This window comes from Capra hircus (assembly GCF_001704415.2).
Source record: "Capra hircus breed San Clemente chromosome X unlocalized genomic scaffold, ASM170441v1, whole genome shotgun sequence".
NCBI lineage: Eukaryota > Metazoa > Chordata > Mammalia > Artiodactyla > Bovidae > Capra > Capra hircus.
In genome coordinates this window covers 48,675,484-48,703,220 of record NW_017189516.1, presented here as the reverse complement: position 1 = coordinate 48,703,220, position 27,737 = coordinate 48,675,484, and the positions used below count along the sequence as shown (strand labels likewise).

At 32.9% G+C, this 27,737-nt stretch overlaps 1 protein-coding gene across 5 annotated transcripts in view; it reads left to right on the top strand.

Annotated features, from left to right (window-relative positions):
* CNKSR2 (connector enhancer of kinase suppressor of Ras 2) overlaps positions 1 to 27,737 on the top strand; it is a 283,532-nt gene that overhangs the window by 136,798 nt on the left and 118,997 nt on the right. For 4 of the 5 annotated variants that reach the window (XM_018043877.1, XM_018043876.1, XM_018043880.1 and 1 more), the window contains exons 8-9: positions 2,133 to 2,201; positions 18,587 to 18,733. In XM_018043877.1, coding sequence (XP_017899366.1) covers positions 2,133 to 2,201; positions 18,587 to 18,733 — 216 coding nt within the window. The remainder of the gene's footprint in view (positions 1 to 2,132; positions 2,202 to 18,586; positions 18,734 to 27,737) is intronic. The other variant, XM_018043878.1, reaches the window with a different exon arrangement.

The window sequence follows — 27,737 nt, the reverse complement described above, 5'->3', positions numbered from 1 at the left end:
CTGCTCACTAAGTGGGTAAGTTACTTTGTTTTGCTATACCCTAGTTTCTTAGTTTTTCCTTTGTAAAACTAGGGGTTTGGATAAACTCTCTCTAGGATGAATTTTAACACTGAAAGTCTATACTTTGTATGAATTGTTTCCTTTTTCACTTCCCTGTGCAAAAATTTGTTTCAGTTTCTTTGAATTTTATGTAGCAACTATCAAGCTCTTTTACATTATGAATTAGAGCCATTGACTTGATTTTTTTTTCATACACTCATTTAAAAGGATCAATTGTAAGCCAAATAGCACTGGGACTGACTCTATAGTTACAGCTCTATTTACAAACTTTTCAGAAGTGTTACATGGTCTTGTCTGATTTGGTAGGTGCTGTGAAATAAATGCTTGTTTTTTTCTTGTTGTGACACTATTCTTAAAGTTGAGTTGACATCCTAGGTAAACTACCCTCTTAATTGTGTGGCTGTGTTACTCCTTCAATAAGTGGAATTCCCTGAGATACCATCTAACCTTGGATTCTAGCCTATTATAAATAATTTTTAAAGAAAATCCTATTCCAGTGTCTTAAAAGTAGCATTTTACTTTGCAGTTCCATCACCATATCATCCTTCTTTTCCTTTCAATAGATAATAATGAATTGTATTATAGTATTTATAGTTGTGTTTGATAAATTAACACACATATAAATACACAAATACATTTTTTTCATAAAATACATTTTCTGTCTATTCAAAAGCCCATATGCATATTATCATTAAAATGTCTGATATACATAATCAATAGTCATTAGAGGGAAAAATAAAGAATAGTACAGTATTTTAAATTCTTACAGTATTATGAAATTTCTATCTTAAATCTCATTTTAGTTTCCTAAAAACTTCAGAAAACTTGGCAATATTAGTTTACTAGGTTTTTTTTTCTTGTTTGTTTTTGTTTTTAATCTCTTTGGGGAATAAAGAGGAAAAATGATAAAATTGTTACATCCTGTATAAATGTTGGCATTTTAGTTTATTTAATGTGGTTTTGCCAATGTATTATGCTGCATGAAACATTAGAAATAGGATTCTCTTGTAGTTAGATACTGAAAATAATGTTATTTAATGTAACTTTGACCTAATGGCTATCCTTTCAATTTGCTTTTCTCATTTATTCAGAATTGATGGTATTAATGATGAAATAAATTAGCAATATAATCATTAGTTGACACAGCTTTGGTGCTGATCATAAAGATGTACTTGAAAATATTTGCTGAAGTTAATGTGAATTATTTGTATTAAATGAAAAAGACCAAAGTTTTAAAAGATTATGTTTTAACATATATATTTTTGAACCAGATGCCCAGTAGAACTACTGAGAGGGTTGCCTGTTTACAATCTGCCGTTATTATGTTTCCCTAATGGTCTCAGAAACATAATGGTCTTTTACAACATAAATATCTATATATTGTCTTACATTCCTACTTTCTGTCATTAGTTTTACATAGAATACAAATAGTATATCAAATATTCAGTCAGTTCAGTCGCTCAGTCTTGTCCGACTCTCTGCTACCCAATGGACTGCAGCACGCCAGGCTTCCCTGTCCATCACCAACTCCCGCAGCTTGCTCAAACTTAGGTGCATTGAGTTGGTGATGCCACGCAACCGTCTCATCCTCTGTCGTCCCCTACTCATGCCTTCAGTCTTTCCCAGCATCAGAGTCTTTTCCAGTGAGTCGGTTCTTCGCATCAGGTGGCCAAAGTATTGGAGTTTCATAGAGCCGTTCAGCTTCAGCTTCTTCAGCATTACTGGTTGGGGCATAGGCTTAGATTTCTGTGATACTGAATGGTTTGCCTTGGAAACGAACAGAGATCATTCTGTCATTTTTGAGACTGCATCCAAGTACTGCATTTCGGACTCTTGTTGACTATGAGGGCTACTCCATTTCTTCTAAGGGATTCTTGCCTACAGTAGTAGATATAATGGTCATCTGAATTAAATATCGAATATTAGTAACATTTTTTTTAGTTTAATTTTATGAAGATTATAATTAAGCTCTTGATCTAATTTAAAGGAGTGAACTTATGATAGTGTTTCCATAGAGAGGAAATGATTGATAAAACTTACATTCTTTATCATTTCCTTTATGTTTAATTTAGTCACCTGCGGATCGGTGCAAGAAGATCCATGCTGGCGATGAAGTGATTCAAGTTAATCATCAGACTGTGGTATGTATAATTACCTTACAAGTCAGTGGGAGGAACTAATACAAAGATTGCTTAAGTCTTTAAAAGAAAACAATGAAATGAAATGCCTGTTTCTGTATAAAATATTTAAATAGCCTTTTGAAAAATAACTGAATCACTATTTTTCTTAATTATCTTAAGAAATTTGATAAGGCATTGTTTTAAAATAACATGAGGATTTATTGTTGGTGGCTGATGTTAGATGTAGAATTCTATATGGATAATATTACCCCATGAACTGGGATGACCATTTTGGAATAGAAATTAAAGTGATAGTGTGTACAAATTCAAATTTTTTAGTATAACTTTTAAGTTTCATTTAAAAAAATTATCAAGTTACCTAGTAGATATGTTTTATAGCACCATACATTCATTTATCTACTTTAACATTGATTTGTTCATTAAAGTATCTGGCAGATTGATTTATTTTCATGTCACTTTTTTTATTTTAAATTTTAGTAGCTGAATTAGCTGTTCATTTCCCAAAAGAGAACTATAGTTTAAGTTTTAAAACTATTGCACTTAACTAAATAAGTTCATAATTTTTTTTTTCTTTTTTTGTTCTTTGAACCTCATGATTCCCTTTCTAGGCTGAGAATGACAGTGACATTATGTGCCTATAGTAGATTTTCAAGGGCAATTTTTCTTAATCTTAGATTTTAAAAATTAACATCATATGATTTTAATTTTGGACTAGTTTCTATCTCACTTGCTCTATCTCTGCCAAAATAAAATATATGGTTTTTAAAAAGTGAAGTTAACATTAAAATAATCTGATTATTGATTTATAATCCACATTTTAAAAGAAAAACATTTTTTTTCCTGGTAAATGTTCTATTTATTACTCACTGACTCTTAAGAGTAAGTAATTATTTCCTACTGTACCTTTTAACTAAATTTGGTTTTGCCTGTTCTAGTCATAGAAGAAAGACTATATTTGGAGGGTAAGAAGACTCATGTGAAAAGTCTGATCTTTCTCAGTGATTTTGATATTAAGGCAGATGCTATTTTAAATTTGGTTTGAATGAGAAGTTTGTAATATCTTGGAGAGGCTCCTGAACACTGATAATTAAACTTATGACATTTCTTCAATAAGTTCATTTTCTAAGTGAATAAAAGTTAATGAAAGTATGAAAAACTATATGTATGGGGTATAAAGTTAATACTAATTATTGTTAGCTAGTTGAGGCTAATTAATAGAGAATATTGGTAATCAACAGAGCCTTTCCACTGTGTGACAGTTTTGATGATGAGTAAGTTCTCATGACTAGAAACTATACAGTACAAAGTGATTATCCTGAGTAGTTTCTTGTCCTCTAGGATGAGGATTTGGACAGTGGGATAAAACAGCTGCTTAAGTAGATTGGCAGCTCCTCCTGATGTTCACACTGCCTCCTCTTCAACAATGTGACCTTAGCAAATATGATGTCTGTTGGATAGTTTGACCTATTTCCAGTTGGTCAATACTAAGAGGATAGAAATTAGTCTCTAATGAGAAATAAAGTTGTTAAAAGGATACTCTTTGTGGAGCAAAGATTCTCATGTCTGTTGAATATGAAAGTCTTTAAAAGACTTAAAGTGAACCAGTAAAATTTATATGGATTGGTGATATTTAAATACTGTGAGAATGTGTCAACATATCTTTCTATTGCAGGAATATTCTAAAATATTAGAAACTAACAGAATGATGGTTAGAGGAACTTGGTTTCAGTTTTTGCTCTGAAATTGACCTATAGATTTTTTGAGTGAGTCATGATAACTATTTGAGTTTATCTTTTCAATAATAATAACCGGAGCCAACACTTCCTGAGTTCTTACAGTGTGCCAAGCATCATGTTAAGCCCTTCACATATTTTATGTTAATAACTCCTCACAATAATCCTATGAAGAAGGTGTATGTGGAGACTGAATGATTATTTAACCCACCCACAGCTCAAAGCTCACTGACTCCAAGGTCCATGCTCTTACTTCAGTTTTATTATACTCCCTCCCCAAACTCAAATTGTAAGATTATCAAACAAAAGGGGAGGAATTCCCACAATCCTGTAAGTAAATCTTCAGGTTCAAGGAGAGGTCACACAGAGCCAAGGGTAGAGAATAGAGGAAGTGAGAATTTACATAACTTGGGTAGTGGTTCGGCTTAATTGAAATTAGAAATGGGGTTGAAATTTAACTTTACTGCTACATCCTCTCTCACTCCCTTCCTCCAGATAGACAAGATACATAAAACACAACGCCAGGCATGTGTTAGAAGTTCCACAGAAATTAACTTTCCAACCTCCCTTTATCTACTACAACAGTTGGGCCAATTGGAGTCCAAGTCCTTAGCAGACTGCTACTGCAACCTACAAATTGATTTTGGATAGAGACATTGTCTGACAGGAAATTATGTTGAATTCCATCAAAGTGACCTTAATAATGTGATCAATTAGCAGATTGCCTTCTTTTTGTTCAAATTGAGCCCTATTTGTGCATGAATGGTATCTTTCATTAAATGCACCCTGCTGTGTCCTCTCTTTCTTGCTATTGCCCCCATTGTGGTCTGTGCAGTGGCTTTTACTTCTTAGGAGACAGTATACAAAGGTGAGGGAATGGACATTATCTTAGTGTTGTTATTATGAAAGGTTTGATAGATCGATTAATTAGTTGAAACAAGTATAAGTTATTTGCAGTCTACAGTTATCCCTTCTGTCCCTGCATTCATAACCAGGGATATTAGGGGTTTGTTATGATATATTTACATTAAAATATTGCCTAATGCTTTTGAAATACATATTTTAATCCAGTATTTAACTAACCAGAATAGTGAGATATTACCAATATTATTCTATACCAATATAGGTTCAAGAATGAAAAGAGTAATCTTTAATTTTATATTTTGAATGTTATTAGCTGTTAGTATTTTTCTATAATTATAAAATTCCCTATTGTTATAGGTAGTAATGTACAATATAAAATTTGACTACTTTTCTTATTATAAAATACCTAGAAAAGCAATGTGAAATTTTCCCCTAAGAGTCTGAGAAAGTTGAATAATCACAGATGAATTCAAATACTATTTTTGAAATTGCTAGTATGGTATATCTTCAAGATGTTCAATTAGATGTGTGTGTGTGTATTTACAGTTTGCTCTTTTAAATATATATATTTTCTTATTTAAAATGAAACTGGAAGTTTTATGTCCTTTTTCACGTTGCTATATTTTTTATTATAAGTGGCTTTTAAGCTTTTCTTATCAACATACTTCTGTGGCTGAGAAACTGGCTGCCAGGTAGGAAGAAGAAAAACTCATGAGCATCCAAGCAAAGCAGACTGAGCCCTATTGCATGTCTTCCCTGCCAGTGAAGATCCAACTCCTCAAAGGCTGCTGGAATCTCCCAAGATTTTTTCTACTTCATCTGCCACTACATTCCTCTCTGGGAGATACCTCGGCATAGTTTGAACCAGCAACTCTGCCCTCATGATGCACTTTTAACACTTTTTTTTTTTAGCTGATGAGTCTACTTATAGTTATTAAATCTATTTGGGCATATTCCTAATGAATCTGTTAAAATTTCATGTCTTTGCTGTTTTTGGTGTGTAAGTGTTATAAAAGTCTATCCATACTAAAAAAAGATACTTTCTTCTTAGGAATATCAGTTGAAAAGAATGGAGTATGTGATGGTTGAATCTAGCAGTTGGAAAATTTTCCTTTTATTTTTTGTATATATTAAAACATATTCACTATTACTTTGGAAAGTCTTCTGGAACCTGGTGACTACGTTATGGCAAGAAAGGGTTCAGTAGATGGGGCTATAAAGCCTACTGGAAGGGAAAATAACCAGGTTGGGGTAGTCAAGAAGAAGATAGCCTACAACAAACAGTCAGGGTGTTTGACAGTGATCAGTAAGAGATGGAAGATGAACACTGTAAATTAGTGGGTTTTGTTACCCCCTAAATGGTAAACATTACTGAACAAGAATGCAGCTGATGTCATGGGGGTGGGAGAAGGGAACGAGATAAAGGACTATTGAGTTATCTGGAAAGGTCATTCTGACTTCATTTATATAATTCTCAGCAGTGTCTCCTTTATTCTCTTCTTCTCACTCTAGTCTCTCATTTGTGACTCTTTCTTCACCCTCTTGTTCCTTCAACCTCAGAACAACAGGCGAGTATTGTTTGAAAGGGAAGCCAATGTAATCAGAATGGATGGAGAGTGTGGTGACCCATTAAAACTCAAAAATCCCTTCCCCCTGCCCTGCCCTTATCCTGTTGCCTGGAAGGAGTAGTTCATTGAGTGGATTCAGTACCACAATATTGGCTAACACCAATGTGCTTTCTCTCCTTTTTAAATATGTATAATTGTTGTCTTTATTTTTTAGATTTTTCTTCTAAGTTTTCTTTACTTTACCATCCTCACCTCTTCTCACTTGACGATTTCTCCTACGTTCTTCACCTTTTTCAGTACTTTTTTTTATTCTCGCCTATTTTCTTCTGTCCTCCTTTCTCAAAAGAGAAAATATTTCTCTTATAATTTCTTACAACAAAAGTATCGAAAACTCAAATGACAGTATTTGCAGTATACCTCCTTTCTTATCCCTGTAAACACAAGATGTGGCTGGAGTACAGAGATTAAGTATATTAGCATGTTGTTTAACATATTGCTTAATAAATGGTTATGATAATATCCTAAAATAATTCTATTAGGATTCTAAGAAATTGGTATTCTAAAACAGAGCAAGTGAATTGTTTTCTTTTGGAAGGGGAAAATACCACGAAAAGACACTTACCGAAAATTAGGAAAGATTTCAGTTCCTCATTGTAAAATTTTATTTCAGATTCTACTTTGTATAGGATATGGTTTCTTTTATTTTACACTGAATATTGTGGATTTGATGAGAATGTGTGGAAACTGGTTTTGGACTACCACATATTTATATAAATTATGTTTTATTATCCCTACAGAAATCGATTCATTACTTTATTATCTAATATAATATTTTATTATTTTTCTGTTATCAAACTAAAATTATCTTAAGTCTTTATATAAAGAAGATAAGTTGTATGATACCTTAATATTGGTAACTTCCTGTGAACCAATTTATTTTTTCTGCAAATCACTGCATCCTGACTTATTTCTTTCTAATTTATACAATTCTTCCTAGCTCCACCAGGAAAAGACTAATTGGTTCTAAATATGGTTAGCTTTAATTTTTTTTATTATTAGAAATATCTTTCAGTGTCAACATAAAATTAATAGGTTAAATATTTTACATGGAATTTTAAAATGTATCCATATAAGTGATTATTTTGTATGTTTAAAATGTATCTCCTGGCTGATGTTCTTTCCTACTCTGGATTTTTAAGTGTGCAGCTCATTTGCAAATCAATGTCAATAACTATATCCCTTTTCCTACATGTATCAAAAAGACAGAAATCGGTCAGTTACAGTTCCCTGATTTACTTTATGTCTATAATAGAGATGGGCAATTAGTAGATTACAGCTGCCTGATGAAGATAAAAAATTATTGCATGAAAGAGAAATACATTAGAGCGTCATAAAATTGGAAATTCAAGAGATAATTTTAATAATGTTAAGTTCTTTTTAAGTTATTTAGCCCTATGATTCAAATACAGGTTTCATACACTAAATTAACATTCTCAGCTACATTGTGGCTGAAATTCTAGGTCATGTAACTACTCATCACTTTCATATTTCCTCTCATCTTATTACTGTAATACTGGACAATAAAGGGTATTTTAAAATTGAGACAAATGGCAGAGAGAGTTCATGGGGCCCCATTTAGAACTGACAAGGAATTACCTTTTTTGTCTGAGTTGTTGCATTTCTGATAAAATGATTTCTGAAGATAACATCTACAGTGAAAGTATTTACAGCCATTATGGAAATTCTTAAACTAAAACTTTTTGTTAATAAAGATGTAGACTACTGTTTATTTAGCTATATAAATGCATATATGCACATTCTTTGGTTTTGTTTTGATAAATGCAGACATCTATTGCAGTACTTGCTAGTATTTTCAAATACACATATCTGTTAAATGTCTACCAGTAAATGACATTATAAAATTATTCATAGAAAAGTTATAGATTTTTAAACATGTTTCTTTATGAATATTTGGCTTTGGTTACTTTAATTACATTTTTGTTTTGATTTCTAAATTAAGTTTAAGTTGAATTTTTCATAAATATAGATGTTTTCTTTATTCTTTCTCAGAATTCTTACAAATAGGATGTATAGATTTTTAGATAACAGTGTTTCATCCCTTAGCTTTGGTGACTAAGACTCTATTTTTTTTTTAAGACTCTATTTTAAAATACACATTTTCAATGTCTTTGCAAGAAGAACAGAAATGAAACATAAGAAGAAATGACAGAGATGTAAAATTTCCGTATATATGCAAACATAAAATTAAGTTAAAATTTAACCCATGCAAGTATCTTTATAAAAATTTTAGTTAAAAACTTGTATTATTATGGTTCTTTGAAATTATCCCACTGATTTTGTGGGTAAGGAAGCTCTGTGATATGACCAAAGATTCATCCCCACATTCTTTTACTGTTACATGATTGTCTTCCTTCTCCATGTCTCCCTAGCAGAGGCTTTTAGACTCACTGAATTTTATGTTTTGGAGAAGTTAAAGAATACCATGAATGATAATGAAATAAGAATAAAATGGGCTTTGATTTAATTTCCTATAGCATATACGAATGTGAACCATGAAGCCCCTCAAAATAAACTTTTGGCCTTCAGAGACCAAAATATTACCAAATACCGTACTGAGTTGGTATATTGAGTTGCTTAAGATGCTAAACTATACCAGAAGCAGAGATACCAATGATACAAAGGTGCAGTTTATATAGGTAACAGGATAGGTAATAGAAGATAATGCAAGTAACAGGATGTGGAAATGTATCACCTTTGGTAAAAACAATGTGGGTGATCTGTAGAACTAAATGGAAAAAAATCATGAGTATTATTTTCTTCCTTCCATGAGCTTCCTCATGAGTCAGTCAAGAAATTCTGATTTAACCCTCAGAACTTCTTGGTTATAGAGAAAGACTCCAGGAAGGTGGTGTACAATAGGTGAAAAGCAAAGTACTGCTTGTAGTCTTCAAGTTGGTTTTCTCTCTTGGACTCCCTATCCATCTTCAGCGGTGAGAAACTGTGTTCTCTATGCTTTTTCTTAAATAAAACACATATACACACACACATGTATATTATATATGTGACTGTCTGTGAAATTCACATGAAAATATTAGCTACCAAAACATATGTGTAAATTCAAATTGTGAGGAGCTCAACATGGTCCAAGTTTTATAGTAAAATTAAACCACATAAAAAACATGCCTTTAAAAAACAATGTTTTAATAAAGTCTTATTTCATTGTATAAATACTTAAGGAGGCCGTGAGATGAAGAGTGGCTCAGTGAATAAAGACATAAAATTGTGGAGTATTCCCTGTAATGAAAATAAAACTTTTTAATTCCTTCTTTTTGAATGTTTGTTCCCTTCATCTTTTCCCAAGATTATCTCTTCTAGTCATGTTTGTAAAAAATAATCAGTACTAAGGTTTCGTTTATAATAGATAGAACCTTGGGTCATTTCTAATACTCTGAATTACCTACTTAAATTATGCCATGCTGGAATTTTTTTTAAATTTTACTTATTTATTTTCGGTTGTGCTGCATCTTTGTTGCTGCACATGGGCTTTCCAGTTGTGGCAAACGGGCTACTCTAGTTGCAGTGCACAGGTTTCTCATTGCAGTGGATTCTCTTGTTGTGGAGCATGTGTGGACTCTAGATCACAGGCTCAGTAGTTGTGACACACGGGCTTAGTTGCCCCATGGAATGTGGCTCTTCCTGGACCAGGGATCAAACCCGTGTCTCCTGCGTTGACAGGCGGAATTCTTAACCACTGGACCACCAGAGAAGTCTTCTATGCTGGAATTTAAAGTAACTTTTTTTTTTTTTTTGCATTTAAGTCCTTAACCAAATGCATACCTTTCAGCTTATATTCCTCTTTATTGGAACCATGGGTAATTCTCTGTTTCTACTCACTAAATGAATGATTGTGAAAAAGCAAAATTAGGATATCTCCAAATATATCACACAAATATATTGTGTGAAAAAAATAAGTTTAGATGAAGTTTTTAGATTGGTACTCAAATTTAGTGATTCTAGGATCTTTGAAAGATACTGTGCATCAAAATTCATTAATTCTGAAATGTTTTGAAATGTTTCAGTAATGCAGGAGAACAGAGCACTGTAATATCTCAGCACCAAAACATTTGACAAAGACACAGTGTCATTAGTCTGAATGTGATGGGTTGTATATTGAATCGTCTCTTTAGTGCTTTTGAAAAGAGCAGAGGAACATATGGGTATGGTGTGACTCATATTGTCAGACATTCATATAGGCACACTTCAAGCCTCTTTGAAATTTACTTTGTGAATAGGTATCATTTAAACATTACAACCATGAGTAAGAGCCAGTGTTTACACAGGAGTGTGTGTAATTGTTAATGAATGGATCTGTTACTTTGTCTTCTGAAGGATAATAACTGAAAATATTTTAAGAATGTCCTGTCTTCCTACTTGTATTTCTAGAGATGCTTTTTCATAATTTCAAATACAGTTGTAACAGAGGCAAAGGTCTAAGTTGATAGGCTTACATTCTTTTATGCTTATTGGTAACTTTGGCTGCTTGGAACCATAGTCTTTTCATTTGTTGGTCAAATTATTCACCACCTATTGTTTAGGAATCAGATAGGCTAGAGAATGTCCTAAAGGGATCAGAGACTTCTTCGCACTATGTACAAAGAGGAAAGGAAGACTCACCTCTTTAACACCAACCCCAAAGCCCTTTGTGTACCTAATCTGGGCAACCCATTGTCCAAGGACCTGCCCACTTATGTTGCCATTTACCCAAGAACCCTTGGTATCTGCTTCAGCCTGATCAAAGCAATTACAAGCTCTGTCTACAAGAAAGCAGAGCATGTGGCTTTAAACTCTTGGGATACCTTAAAAATTCTGTCGGACCATTTTAATTCTGTTTGTGCTATATATAAAATACATTTCAGTGTCCAAGTTGGGGATTACGTTTAAACTAGTAAGACTTGCCATTGTTTACAGACACTGAATTTGCTACCTGGACAATCAGGAAGATACTATTTGTAGTTCAGCATATGTGAAAAACATATTATCTTTAATAATATGACATACTTGGTATCAGATGTATAGATGGATTTTTAAAGGTCCATGAACTTTAGTATGAATGAAATATTCTATTAAATATTGAGAAAGAAAAACCTGGACTATTTATATTTTTCTAGAAAACCTTCCTAACTGTTTCTATAATGTATATGATGAAGCAGAATATTTCTACAACAAATAGCAACTATATCCATTGTTACTATGGATATATATTATTATAGATATTATGGGTATTATATATTATTATGGAAAATATTTTTCCTGTCATAAATCACTGTGACTTTAGGTCTGAAGTATCCACTCTATAATTTTTTTCCAAATGTTTATAAGAAAGTTTATTTGGTAATTTGAGGTAAAGAATGTTTATTATAGCTTTAGTATCAAGTATATTACATTTAGAGAAAAACTTAATACTACATCTTAGTTTTATATACAAAACGAAATTCCCTTTTGACCTTTAAGGCACTTCATTATCTCGGAAACATCCACATTCTCATGTCACCGTGCCATTTCACTAGTTATCAACAAACACGCATTAAGTCTCTGCCTTTTTTTTTAAGGCATTGATTGCAGGTGTATCCAGAAAAATGAGACTCAGTTTTGATCCTCAAAATAAAACCCTCAATGTCCAGTTTTGTGAGGGTAGATGAAGGACGTGAGGAAAAATAGATAGCTTCAATAAGCAGCAGTGCATGTAAAATGCCATTAGAGAGATGTAAGATCACATGAGGAGAATAAGATCCTAGCTATAAGAGGCTGCATAATGGGTGTTGCATTTAATAAGTGCCATTACGGATACATAAGATTTTATAGGTGGGAGAAGAAAAATGCAAGTATCTATATAATAGAAGGGTACTTTTGCTGAGAAGAAAAGCACAATGTTGAAGGGCAACATAATACTAACTTAACCAATTGTTCCACCCATACTGAACTAATGAGAATTGCTCAAACTGGTTTTAACTTGTCTCAGGGCTTTCTTCAGTCCCTCAGCTTCCATATCCTCTTCACGTGTCCACTTCCTAAGAAATTCAGCCTAGGCTAATAGGAAACCTTTCCTGGACCGTCAAGAATGGGTTAGCTGCCCTTTGAGGGGCTCCCATTTTCCATTCTGTAGGGGTACTTCAGTTCAGTTCAGTTCAGCTGCTCAGTCGTATCTAACTCTTTGCAACCCTATGAATCGCAGCACGCCAGGCCTCCCTGTCCATCACCAACTCCCGGAGTTCACTCAAACTCATGTCCATTGAGTCAAGTGATGCCATCCAGCTATCTCATCCTCTGTCGTCCCCTTCTCCAGCCCCCAATCCCTCCCAGCATCAGAGTCTTATTTATCGTAAATACTTACTGAGCTGCTCATCTCTCCCCTGCTCATTATGCTTTTTAAAGAGTCACAGGTTGTGCTGCAAGCGCCATTGCACCCATAATACATGGAAGGCACACATCACTATTTAGTGATTTTATAAGTTATAATATCTAATCTTAAAAACATATTAACATATTCTAGACATGGGCAAGTCACTGCCTTCAAGAAGCTCATTGTCTAGAATAGCTGTTCTCAAACAGTGTTCCCTGACCAGCAGCATCAGCATCATTTGGGAACTTGAGGAAAAAAGATGTAGATTCTAGGGCCCCACCTCACACCTACTGGATCAAAAACTGGTATTTCCAGGTGATCCTAACACATTCTGAAGTTAAGAACTACATTAAAGAGAAATTATAGGAGATAGTGATGGCCATATTGGCGCAGGGTCTATTATAGGAATTGACTTTTTAGTTAGGCCTTTGATGAGCTTTTCAAGTGTTTTGAGGAAAAGAACACTTTTATGCTGTAGCAGTATATTGGAGCTGCAAAAGACTAGTAGTAGAAAAAGCAGTTAGGACTCTTAAGTCTAACAACCTGGTATTCAAGACAGGTAAAGGAATGAGAAGATGTATTAATTGCCAGAGTCTGTTCTTCAGGATGGGCTTCCCAGGTGACATGGTGGTAAAGAATCCACCTGAATGCAGGCCACGCAAGAAACACAGATTGGATCCCTGGGTAGGGAAGATCCCCTGGAGCAGGAAATGGCAACCTGCTCCAGTATTCTTGGCTGGGAAATCCCATGGACAGAAGAGGCTACAGTCCATGTGGTTGCAAAGGGTTGGACATGACTGGGTAAGCACACACATTCTTCAGGATAGATGTGTATTAAAAATGGGGAACTGTTGTAGGTGACTCCATGCTCAAAACTTGAGAGGATGATGGGGAACTTTTTATTGTTGCTGTTGAATCAAGTGTTGCATTCATTTGTACTACCAATGGAATATTTAGAGGAGGATGTTTGCTGTCATAATGCCTTGTGCTTTAGAATCAAACAGACTTGAATGAATTCTGGCTTTGCAACTTACTATGTTTCTATTGGGCTTCCCTGGTGGCTCAGATGGTAAAGAATCTGCCTGCAATGTGGAAACCCTAGGTTCGATCCTTGGCTTGGGAAAATGCCCTGGAGAAGGGAACAGCTACCCACTTCAGTATTCTGGCTTGGAGAATTACATGTTTCTATTAATAATCTTGACCAAGAAAATTTAGTTAAAATCTTTTCGCTTCAGTTTCTTCACATGTAAAGTGGGTTTAATAGTTTACTTCCTAGGGCTGTTGTAAGAATGAAGATATAAATAAAAGGAATGCAGTATGAAGCCTCTAGCACAGTGAATTACTGGTGCTTGATTATTCAGTAGCTATTAGTATGGATGAATGAACTGTTGAAAATATGCCACAACTTCTTGATAGGGATTGGGGACAGTTAGGAGATTTGTGACTCATGCCGAAAGTTGTTAGTGGAAGTTCTGGAAACAAGAGTTTTTTGTAAGAAGACAGCATGAAGTATTAGGGGAATAACACTTAGCCTGGAGGAAACACTTGCATGTATTAGTTGTGAGGAGGAAGAAAGATGGAGGACAAGTATTCAGAGTTGTATCAGGACCATATCCATTTACTACAAAGCTCAACTGTTGTCATCTATTTGTGCTTTTCTGCCCATTCTGCATAGTAAAGTTGTAACATATTGTGATTTTTGAAGTCTAATTATTTAGCCTGTGCATAATACATAAACATCTCTTTTGGTGTTGAGTTCACTTTTTCACAAGTCTACCAATTCCTTTTTGGATGTCTTTGATTATTAGAATGTTTTTCTTTGTATCCCAAACTCACTTAAACCTTATTTAGTTCCTTTCCATGTTAGTGGGTTATACTTTCATATTAGCAGCCACTAGAATCCCTGGTTTTCCTTCTTTCAAAGCTCCTTCTATCTCCTAGTACAGAAAGACTTTCATTGCAGCCAATGTAAAGTATATAATTATTTTTCATATTACTGTTATATCTTCACATGGCTTTTAATTCAGGTCTATCACACTTAATGCTTTAAAATGATAGCCAGAAACTCAAATGAGGAAGTAGAAAAATAAGTTTGAAAAATGATTAACACACATTTATATATTTCACTTATTTTGATGTTTGTGTACCATATCATTTAGCTCTGGAATGGGGCTCCCGAATTTCTTGAAGTTGTAACCCATATACTTGCCTCATTTCATAATATTAATACCATCTACTCATGTCCCCCTATAATCTGTCAACCATAAGTATCTTAGTAACAGAGAAATAAATTTATTTTAATAATTCACTATACTTATGTTTGAAGATATGTGAGGATACACAGAACCAGAGCTGAGAATCATTTTTCCTAGAGTTCTAAGACCACACCACATCTGCCCTTGAATAGAACTTGGTACAATCCAATATATGGGTATAGTTGTTAAGCATAATATGCAGTAGAAAAGGTAGAAAGTAATGAAGAAATGATCCAAGTCAGGGAGCTTGAGAAAGGACTAAGGAAAAATAGGATTATTCATATGAGAGGCATGTTGTCTGGTTGCTGTTTATGGGTATACAAGTACTGGGATTGGACTGATACAGCTAAAATCCATCTGTTGTTAAGAAAAATTTTACATGTAAACTGGGAATTACACAGCCAACTTCATTACATTACTATTCAGCAGTTTCCACAAAAACGTAAATTAACACTTACGTGAGGAACCTATTGAAATCATTCATTGAATTAAAAAAGATAATGTAGGTCTTATTATGAATAGTTGAGTAATAATTTTGTTTTTCTTTTGACAGTTACATAAAAGAATAATGTACAGAGCAGATGTCATTTCCCCATCACTATCTTTTACTGTTCTACATAGTGTTGCCTTTCTGGTTCTTTTTGTGGGAATTTTCCATCCATAACAAACAGTCCTAATGAGATAATTCAGAAAATTCATGATTTTCTAACTGGAATATTACTCTTAGACTAGGTCCATTATCAATATTTTGTTGGCTTTATTGTTTATAAAACACATGTTTATTGCCAAAAGTTTAGGAAATTAAAGAGTAAATGAGAAAATATATATTACAGTCTTTATTACCCTTTAATGTAACCATTGTTAATAGTGGTATATAGCTTTCTGTGTTTTCTATATTTATATGCATATTTTTACAAAAGTAAAATTGAATTGCATTAGCTACATTTAAACTTTTTCTACACAAATTTTACGCCCCATGCTAATGGACATTTGCATAATGTACAGTTTTTGTTTGGTTTAAACGGCACTGCAACATACATGTTGCGCATTTATCTCTATGCTTTTATCCAGTCATTTCCTGTTGGCAGTGGAAGTTGAATTTGAGAGCCAGAGATAAATATATGTATGGATCACTTTTGTTTAAAAGACTGCTAATCGAATGTCAGTGAGTGTAGTAAGGCTGATTAAAAAGTAATAAAGTTATATAATTTTCTGCAATTAAATAACATTCATTCAGCTATAAAATTTAAGGCTTCCCAGGTGGTGCAGTGGTAAACATTCCACCTGCCAATGCAGGAGATGCAAGAGACACAGGTTCAAGCCCTAGGTTGGGAAGATTGACTGGAGAAGGAAATGGCAACCCACTCCAGTGTTCTGGCCTGGAATATCCCATGGAGAGAGGAGCCTGGTGGGCTACAGTCCATGGGGTCACAAAGAGTTGGATATGACTGAGCGACTGAGCATGCACACAAAATTTAAATCTAACCAAATTATTACTTTGTCATGAAAAATCAATTTCACTTTCTCATGGAGAAACATTTCTGTTTTTTGGAATTGCATACTCAAAAAGAGCATAGAGAAATTGTGAAAGAGTAGGATGAATCGAATTACACTAAATGTTACACTGGAAAACCCAATCAAGCCCTAAGAATTTTCAATTAGTGACATGATTATGTCATAGAATAAAATGAAGAGAAATTGGTACATAAAAATCAATGTGTAATTCGTTGTCTAGAGTAGATAGGCTGAAAGAAGGTTACAGTCATATTGACTGCTTTAGTATCATTAGCAATTATCTAAATGAATAAAATAAATGATAAAATGTGGTTATCATTAATAAGTTGTTCATAAACTCTTTGTATAAACAGTATGTTTTCTCCCTCCAAACCTGATATTCAAAAATATGCTCACTTATTTTTTTGGCAAGCAAAATTAATACTTGAATTTGAACTAACTTTGCTTTGATCTTGGCTCATAGAAATGGCTGTAAGCACACTTCTTAGCCATCAGAAGAATCAGAATCAGTGTACCTTTGGGGATGTAATAATCTCCACTTATATATAATGGGAGACATTTGACCAATATCATTGCTGTAGCTGATCCACATTCAAGTGATTTTTTAAAAAATTGACAGCCTGTTATTCATGTTAGGCAAGTATCATAATGATCATTTTGATTCCTGAGACCCTGAGGTTTTAAGCATTATAATATCTTGCTTCCTTTTTGTCCTCTTTCTCTTCACCATCGCTCAGTTTAGCTAGAGTAGAAGCTGTAGTTTAAATGAATGGTCTGTCATATAATCTAAAGTATCTCATTATCCTTCAGTGGCTGTGGTCCAGAGTACCTCTTTCATCACAGTCTCTGGGATCTGTGCTAATTTGGATGAAAGTGCTCATTCTTTACAGCTTGAGCATTATCTCCCAGGCAAAAACATGGTGAATAGCACAGGCATCCGTTCCCTTTCATTTGGGTGCCTAGGAAGAAACTAGACCATCTTCAGACCATTGGCTGAATCTTGCTTGCAATCCAGGATAAATTTTGACCCACTGTATTTATATAACACATTTATATAATTTATGTAGCATAAATTTCTAATCCATTAGAGTTGGAAGAAATGGTTGTCTCTCTTAAATGTGAAATATATTGTTTTCAACCTTGGAATAATAGATGTTTTTAATGTGTTTCTTTAAAGAATACTTCTAGGATTTCAAATAACTGCATAACCAGTATGTCTTAAAAGCAAATTAACAAATATTCAATAATGTAAAAGAATAAGTAATGTAACATGGATAACAGTTGAGTCAGGTTTTTGGACATTTATCAAGTACTTCTGTTTAATTATACAATATGTTTGGGGTGATATCCACATATCACATGATGGCTTCATTAAATTTAGTTTATTTTAAATTTATAGAGTCTTTTGGAACACATTTTCAATAGCTGCTGCATTGGAGTAGCATTACCTTGTCCTTTCTTACTCTATATTGTGGTTAAAGGTTTATTTTATCAATCCTGTCTTCCACGCTCAGAATGTCACCTTGGTGTGTCAGTACTAGCTACTGGTAGTGTAATGTCAGTCTCACTTAGGGACATTAGTACCACATATCTCTAAAAGATGGTGATGAGCAAGCATGTGGTTTAATTTGTAAGTTCAGGACATTGCCAAATCTTTGTTTCAGGCATGCGGATTCTTAAATTGTAAGTTGTGAACAAAGCTTGGATCTACACCTTGTGCAGCATTAATAATGCCATAATTTCTTTTAATTCTAAATTATTCTATTGGTTGGATACCATCTTAGTCTCTGCTTTGACTTGTAAATGTCCATTGTTATCTCATAATGATATGGACTCTAATGCAATAACATGGTTAGTCAATTCAAAAATAAAATATCTTTTTGAGTTTATAGCTCCTGAAAACTGATAGGATGGTACACCAATTATGTGGTTTTCTTTTTTTTTCTTACTAATCTTATTAAAGGGGGAGAACATTAAATCTTTGAATACTGTACCTCAATTTTATTGTAATGATTTTGCTGGTTACCAGGTGGGGTGGCAGTTGAAAAATTTGGTGAATGCACTACGAGAGGACCCGAGTGGTGTTATCTTAACTTTGAAAAAGCGACCTCAGAGCATGCTTACCTCAGCACCAGCTTTACTGAAAAATATGAGATGGAAGCCCCTTGCTCTGCAGGTAATGAAGCTTAATCATAAGTCATACACCATCATTTTAGCCATAGATTATCTCAGTAATGCTTCTTTATTGTGCCTCATCTCAGCAGCATATGGATTAATCTTGTATGCTTTTGAAAATTTGTTTGTGAAATGATCTCTTCACAGCTGATCCTAATAGGCTTAATTGTGATGAAATTTCAAAATCACTATAACTAAAATCAAATGATAAAGAACCCTGCCTTAATTTTTAAACATTTTAAAGCATAATTCCAAAGAAAAGCACAAGTTATTTGAAGCTAAAATGTGGATAGAAATGAAAGTGAGAGGTTTCATTTTGTGATATAATCTTCCATTTAAAAGTTATATCCATATACACTTCTTGAAGAAACTAGATAATAGTTTATAGAATTCTTTAAAATCAGCTCATGAGATCAGAATAGTTGTTTTTGAACCATAGGTAGAGAAAGTTTTAGATAGTAATTAAAATGTACCTATTACATTCTTCCTGATGGATCATTTTTTTCATTTCCACCATATACAAAGGCAAAAACAGGGAAATTGTTACATTAGAAATTCTGCATTTTTCTTCAGCATGAAACATCACTCTAAAATGTTACTCTGGATGTTGATAAATTAGGTTCATTAAGAACCAGAGGTATCTAGGAAGTGATAAAAATATTCTGATTGATAAAGACAAGGAAATAATACATTTTCTTCCTTTTCATTCAGGCTATAATGTTTAAACACATCATAGAAGAAAATTTTACACTTCACAAGACCTGCACTTTTAAAATAGAAGACCATTACTTTTCATAGAAGTTTAATTTTAAAAAATTAAAGTCACCCATTGAAATAGAACATTTCCTGTTGTTCAGATTAAAAAGAAAAGCAATAAATGAAAATGCCATTGTTATCGCTGCTATTAAGTTCTGTGTTAGTACCTTATACCAGTCTTGATTTTTTTTTCCCCTGAAATTCTCAATTTTTCATTACACATGAATGGCCTTATAGATTATAATGATTTCTCATTGTTTAAAACTTTCCTACTTCTTGGCCTCAAAGTTGCATTATACTTAAATAAGATAAAAATATAAAAAGAACATTAAGATCTTTAAATTTTTAATGTGAATCTATTTTTTCAAATAAAGATGTATAAAACTATATTTTAAACTATATTAATATGTCCAAATGCACTTGACTTGCAGTATATGTTTATTATCAAAGATTTTTGATGATCATTCAAGTTTAGAGACCAGTATTTGACTCATTAATTCATAGATTAGCAAATCAGACCTTCCCATCACATCATTTTATTTTCTCACTACGTTGTAAGTTACTTTGTTGTTCCACTCTGTAGTTTTCTATTGACATGTCTTCCTCAAAGATCCTTCTTCAGAGCCTGAAAGGTGGGAACCCTGAAGAAGAGACCCTTTCAGCCATTAAGTTTTCTTCTCTATATGTGTGGTTAAATTTAACAGCTTCTCTCTAGAACCTTCTGCTTCACAGTGAACACCAAAAAGACGCTAATTTCTTGTTGATCCATGAACTCTATTTGAGGGAATACCTCTAGAAAATAAATTGATGATTTGGTCCCCTTTTAGGTTCTTTTCCATGAGCACAAACTGGGGAATTAAGCTAATGACAATATCTAGTTAAGAATCGTTTTTATAGAAAATTCTGAAATAATCGAAAGACCTTTTTTTTCTTTGCTACACATACATTTGGTGTGTGTGTTTAAACCCAGAGAACAAAGACTTTAATTTTTTAAATTGTTCTACACCATTCCTTAATTATAATAGATACTTAAGACACTGTTTCTAGGTTCATTCCTAAATGCCAAGAAATGTGCCTCATCAGATCACTAAGTATATTTATTCCTTATTGCCTATTCAGTTACTGTGAGTATACTTGTAAATTTACTTTTTCAGAATGCTGAATTCAGAAAAAAATAAAATCAGTATTTACATAAGTACTTATATGTGTTGACATTTTTATAAATTCGTTACTTCACCTGCATTTAGTTCACCTAAAATGTATTGTCCAAGCTCGACTCTTTATAGATGAACAATACTATTAATGGGTTGGAGGAGGCAAGGAGAGACCCTGCTTTCAGCTTTGAAAATTGACTTTAAGAAGCAGAAGAAAGAGTAGTAGTTTTAAGTAAATATTTACAGGTGGTAGTAAAACAAAGTCTTAAGAGTAAGGGCAATGGATTAGTCCTATAACATAGCACACCACTACCAAATCTCCCACCACCATATCTTCCTAAGACCTGAAATTGTACCATTACAGAGTTTCATTTTGGTATTAAGGCTTGGGCTTGTGCTAAAATGCAAAAAGACACCAGAAGCATAGTGGAAACTATCTGGTTAGGATTTTAAGAGAATGAATATAACCAAAATGGACAAAGCTTGAAGATTCTAGTATCTGGAGGTTGTAAGTAGACTGCTTCCAGAAGGGGAAAAATCAAAGAAATAGTGGGATGATCAACTCTTACAGGCAGTTCTGGATTCTTTGTAACTTTGCCTGAGACTACATATTTTTCCTAGTGGCCAAGAAAGGACCTCATATGTGAAACTTAAGTGCTTAATGTAGCAACAGTACCCTGTGCAGACATAAGTGCCATTCTTACTGTAGTCCTGCTTCTGGTGTGTTGGAGCCAAAATGCCCATTAACTCACCTGAATACAAATTTGCATGTTCAAGCCTGAAGAATTGGACATTAGGTTATTTCTTCATAGGGTATACCAATAGTCTATTAAGAATTTTTTCAAATAGAGTTTACAAAAAGAAACAATCTGTGGCATATATTTAACCTCAATATGTACATTTCATCTTTTTCTTTTATGATACCAGGCTTAGCATTTTCAGATAAAGTATAGCAAAATTTGTGTAGTTTGGAGCTAGATGCTAATACATGCCTCTCATGAAGAGAACAACTTCATTCTAACAAAGGAATAATTATTTTTTAAACTAGTAAGGAAATAATTTGTACCTGCACAACTAAAATATAACCTTATCTACCTTAAGGTAGAAGATTTTTGAGGAATACACATGTTTTAATAAAAGTCATTTTAGTTCTAAAACGAATAGTAGCTTCTATTATTAATTAACTCCAATGACAAATTTTAATCTGGATTTTCTTTTGAAAATCATTTGTGGAATTATAGCCAAATAAGCAAAAGCATACAATTCAACTTCATGCTCACAGAGCAATTTCATTAGTACATTTCATGAAATTTGGCAACTCTTGTTAAACTTGATTTCTCAAATATTTTGCAATAGAACTGAAAGACTTAAAGATATTTTAGTCAAATACTACAAGCAGATTTAATCTGGAATTGAATTTGTTGTCATCTGCACCCATTTATATATAGTAGAGATGGTCTACCTGAGGTAGAATCTTTTATTCTGAGAAAGCAAAACTAACAATTCCTTGCTTTCTGAGAACTGTTTTTACAACATGTCCTTAGTAGCACCCTCTACTAATGTCCTGGATTTTGGTAAGCATGGTGGTTGCTTATGGTCAAGTCCTTGAAATTGAATGAAAAAATCCTGGGGAATTATGGATAAATCTCAGTGTATATTTTTTGATGTTTGTCATCTTAAATTAGCGTGCATAGGTCACCAGCTTGCACGAGTGGTATTGTTTTCTTCTTAAAAGAGATGTATGGGAGAATTAGCTGGACACTGGTGAGAATATTGATTGAAATCATCACTGGGAATCAACAATTTTAAACATTTAGGAACCCAACTTTTTTTTTTTGGTGAAAATGCATCTCAAAAATAATCACTAAAATCAGTGCTGGAATTCGATTTACTGATACAGGTTTCATTAGACATTTTTAATGTAAAATGTTATCAAGCTGTATCGTTAGAATTGCTCCTAGACTGTTCTAATCCATAAGTCTTTTATATTGAAGTGATAATTTTTTGTGTGGTTTTTGTGCTTTTCACTTTAAATGTTATTGCTTAGCATTACCTTGATGCCATTTTTACAGGATATTTAAATTAAATACATTTGCGCAGAAAGAAATGGAAAGCAAATAGTCGTAGTAGTCAGTTTTGTCTATCAACTGGTGTAGCGACTGAAGAACACTGATAATGTTACATCTCAAATACATAGGAATATGAATGGTTGAAGTCACTGTAAAAATAAAAACATAAGCAATAATAAAATTTATTTTAATATCAAAGTTATAGGATGGGGTGGCCAAAGAAACATTAGAAGCAAAGTTTATATGTTTCTGAGAATTTTGCTTTAAAAGCATGTTTTGGAGGAAGGAAGGTAACTAATATTAGATATGACACTAGAGAAGAAAGTAAGTTTTAACTAAAAATGTAATTGTGCTGACTGGGAGGCAGAAACAATTACATGTTTCACATGCTCAAGTTAGTAAATAGCTGCAAGCAATTGTCACATCAGATTTTTGTTCACCAATGTTTAAGCAAATTAATTAAAGGATCTAAATCACATTTGTGGTTTTCAACCAAATGCTTTCAAAATGTTAACACAGACTACAAATAATCACCTAATATAAAAAATTATTTTTTAGTTTTTCTATTCTTTAGCTTCCTATTCTTTCTTTAGTTAATATCGTAAAAATAATGTATAGTGTAAGGTGAAAAAATTGGAAGCTCAGTTTTAATGTTGCAGTGTTAACTATGCCCATAAGAGTGGACAGCATAAATACCCTAGTGGTAGTTTCAGTAGTGTGCAAATTTTGATGATTAATTGGAAAAAGCCATTTTTTGATGTGACTCTAAAGTGTATATTATTTGTGTGTTATATAATCATGTACATAATTTTATGCCCATAGATCTGTTTTTAACTTAAATAGATACAGCTTCCTGATCAAATCTGTGGTTGAAAAAAAATGTTTTTTTCTTTGTAGTCTGATAAGAAAGAGAAGATTACATGCTTTAAGAAGAAGACTCAAGTCTTTTGTATTTATAAATTTGTATTTTAGAAAAAGCTGAGAAAAATACAGAGTGGGAGAATTTAGAATACATGTGTTTCTCTTACTTAGACTCTTTTCAAATCATTGAATACTTAAGAAAATCTTACCCAGGAAAAATTATGCCCAATAATTTTCCAAATTAGATCTAGTATTCTTTATATGATCAAGAAATTTACAAGATTGTTTGCAACTTCTTGCCTCCCAAAATCCAGAATACATTTTCTCTGGAGCATTTCTTTAGATATCTCAGAGTTGCTAACATAAAACAATATTCTGGTACTTGTATTGGAATTATAATAAAAATGTGTTTGAACTAAGGACTTGTGTGAATGTTCTGTGCTAAAATAATGGGGTATTGTGTTCCAGTTGAGTCTGTACTTATTCCCAAGAGTGAAGAAAATTAATGGCCAGGTTTTCTACTTGATGTAATCACTCATATTCCAATGAGTATTTTCCCTCTGGAAGACAAAGCAAACTCTTTGTGATATTTGCATTAGTGAGTTCTACAGATAACTGCATAATGTGTAATGCACCATTTTCATCTTTTAACATTGGGGCAGTCTTTATGTCATTGATTCCATTCAAGTCTTTATATAGCTCTATGAAAGCTGGGTCACTTACCAGATAGATGGACAACTAAATTAAGATATGCTTGCCAGGAGTTCTTAATTTGTAAAATGTTTCCAATAAAACCTTTAACTTTAACTGCAGTTTTTTAGGTATAGCCGCTCTTCTCTCATAGTCTTTAAGGCCGTATGGTTTTCAGAGGTACATTAATGCCTTCCAGATGTGCTCAGTTACCTTAGAGATGTTAGAATCTCTAACAAGGAAAGGCCCTGAGCCATCAGAGGACTTAAAGTGAGATTTCAGTGATCCCTTACAAAAGCTGAAAATTTTAGTTTATACTAATCACAGCCTCCAAATGATGTTTAAACTGGAGGAGTAGGATCTTTTTACTAAATTCATCACTCATGATTCAGAGGAAGATTTGTGCCGTGCCATATTTTGGGATACAGTTTAAAGGTATTTATAGAGTTCAGACTGACAATATGAGAAATGTATGTGTACGTAATATAATATACTTCTGAGTCCTGTTCATAGTAGTAACATCACTAATTGACTAAGGTTATAACTGCATACTTGAAGAGAGGCATATATGACCATTTTATTCACGATTTGGATATTTCAAAATATGCATGCCTGTGCCCCCAAAAATCTGTCCTAGATCTCTTTCAGAAGAGTAACAGTATGTGTGCAAAATATGTTCTTCCTGTTGGAGCTTCATTGAATCTGGAAGGAAAGCTTTGTCATTAGAACTATTGAGATATGAAAAATGAATTTTGTGGAAAGGTCCTTTCAGAAAATAAACCCACTTGGATAGAATCCAAGATGGATCCATGTCATGCTTGATTGCATACCGAAGTGGATCAAGTTATACTGAAGCTTCATGCTTGCTTGAGTTACAAGATGCAGTCCTAAAATACCCTTGTATTTTATCCATAAGTGATAATAATTCTTAATTTTCTTCCTATGCAGATTTTCCCATTATAAGAGAAAGAGTCAAAATAGCAAAGTGGAACAATTTAAAAAAATATTATCCTTTATTTCTACTTTTTTCCCTTAAATTGGAAATTCTTTATGGTACAATGGTAAACTACTTTCCTTATACTATTTTATGAAGAAATTATTAAAGTAAATGTTACCAAGGTAGGAAAAACTATCCTTCTGCATTATTATACTCACATACTTAGGTTTTTGTCTGAATTCAGGCATATGTCTATTTTGAATTAAATCCAGAGAGAACTTTTTGATTGAGGGAAGCTGTGTTTTCCACTTTGTGTGTGTATTAGATAGTTATTGGTGGTAGGTATAATTTTAATGGCATTTGTTACACCTAGGAATTTCTCACTGATAATTTCAACTAATAGCATCATTTATTCTGTGCTTTATTTAGTCATATTTTGCCTATCTTTCTAATGTTCTTTAATGCCATTTTCATTCTTTTGTCATTTATATTTTGTAACGTTTCAATTCTTGTCCTAACTTAGAGCTTTTTAAAGGCGTTATAAATTATCACAAATTTCCTTTGGGGTTAAGTAGCTATTTCCATTTTCCCATGGAGATTCTATTTTGCCATACTTTATTTTTCCATTGCTTAATGTCTTCTTTAAAATATTCGCAAGAATAATGTTTACTTTTTAGTTTGAATTAGCTTGACAAAAATATACTGAATAAATTTATTTATCATGTGTCTTATACTTAGTACAAGGCATACTGATTTAATTAGCTAGATATCAGCATGATACCCCAATTTAAATGTTTTCTATGATTTACCAGTTATAAAATAACTAGTAAGTAGAGTTAACTGAATCAACTAATTTCTTATTTCTCTGAAAGTATAAGTTGTTTTTTTCAATGACTTGAATTAATTGAACCAGCTGAGACAATCAAACCTGTTATTTGTTTAAGTATATCTGTCTTTTTCTTCTACATTTTTGCTAGTTTAACTGTGCTGAGAACATTAATAGCATATCTGTGCTAAAAATAGAAACCTATAGAAAATATCAATTTGAAGGAAGTTGACATGACTAATATTTAAAGTTCCTGGAAGGAGAAAGATCAGGTACCCTAAATAGACAATCCTTGTAACAGTCCAGGCAGAAGAAAATACTTTTATTGGTCCTTACCTCACACTTCACTTGTAATCACTGACTAATACTACTCCTTTTTTCCTTCCTTCCTACCTCTTTGTTTGGGGAGGACAGGGATAGATACCAAGAGAAATTATCTTTAGTTCTACAGATGGTAAAATAAAAGGAGAAAAGTCTCCAGAATTAAAGTAGTAATCCTAGAAAAGAAGAAAGAGAATAAAAAATGTTTAGATTATTTTTTTAATGTTATGTTTTTAGAACTTGTTTTTAAGTTCACTCATAGTGTTAAAGATAATTTAAAATAAGAGCATATTAGAGCATTTAAAAAGCATACTGAATATACGTTTTTCTCTCACAGTGCATCAGTTATAGAAAATGTTGGCAAGTAATGTACTGTTTAATGAATGTTTTCTTTACATTTCTATAATTATGAAATTTTGTTTAGATTTGTTGTTTAGTGTCATTTGTATTTAATAATAAGATATCCTGACAGGAAAAATTTGTAAACAGTCACATTACAGATCACACTTAACCTAAAGATCCTATCTTTGAAAGATCTATTGGAGAGACTTGTAATACATTCTTAGAAAGAATTTAATTCTTTATTTCCTCAGGCTTCATGGTGTTCATCTGTACGGGCAACTCCTGATTACCTATATAAATTTCAGGATTTCCCATTGCCAAAATTTTTGTTTCTAAAAGACACACATAGTTTAACTTAGTGCTATTCCAAAGTCAGCATATTTAAATGTAGTTAAACAGCATAGCCTTTACCGTATGCTTTCAAAATAGATCAAAATTCTTCGACATGTCAACTTTCAGACTTTTTAAATATCATGTAAGATAAAGTATTCTAGAATCCCAAAATAAATTATCAATTATTTTTCCCTTCTCTCTCTCTTTCTTTAATTTCTATTTCACATAGATTAAAACTTAACCGTCATTTTGGCAGGATGTGTGATTTCAAGCTATTAAGGTGAGCTGTGTAAAAAGGAAGGTCAGAAACCATGAACTGAGCCATAAACTATGTAGCCTGCCCCAGGGACCTACATTGTACATTGTGTTTATGCTTGGATTTTTGAACAAATTTTGTTTATCTGTACAAAAATATTGTCATAATATAAAATAGTTGTACTGTGCCATTTTTTAAGTGTCAAGCAATACATGTTAAAGTAATAGAACTATGGGTCTATATACAGCTATCCTAAAAGTGTTTTCATACTGGCTGAAATGGCAACATCTTGTCATGTGAAGATGCAGCTCATTTTGTGATCATCATTTTTGTTTGCAATTACATTGAAGTTCTTATTTCTCAATGTTATTGTATATGTAGCTAATCAGTCAGATATCTGTAAGATGAACATGTGTGAATTTTAGTTTCACTTTAATTTCTCAAACCACAATATCATTTC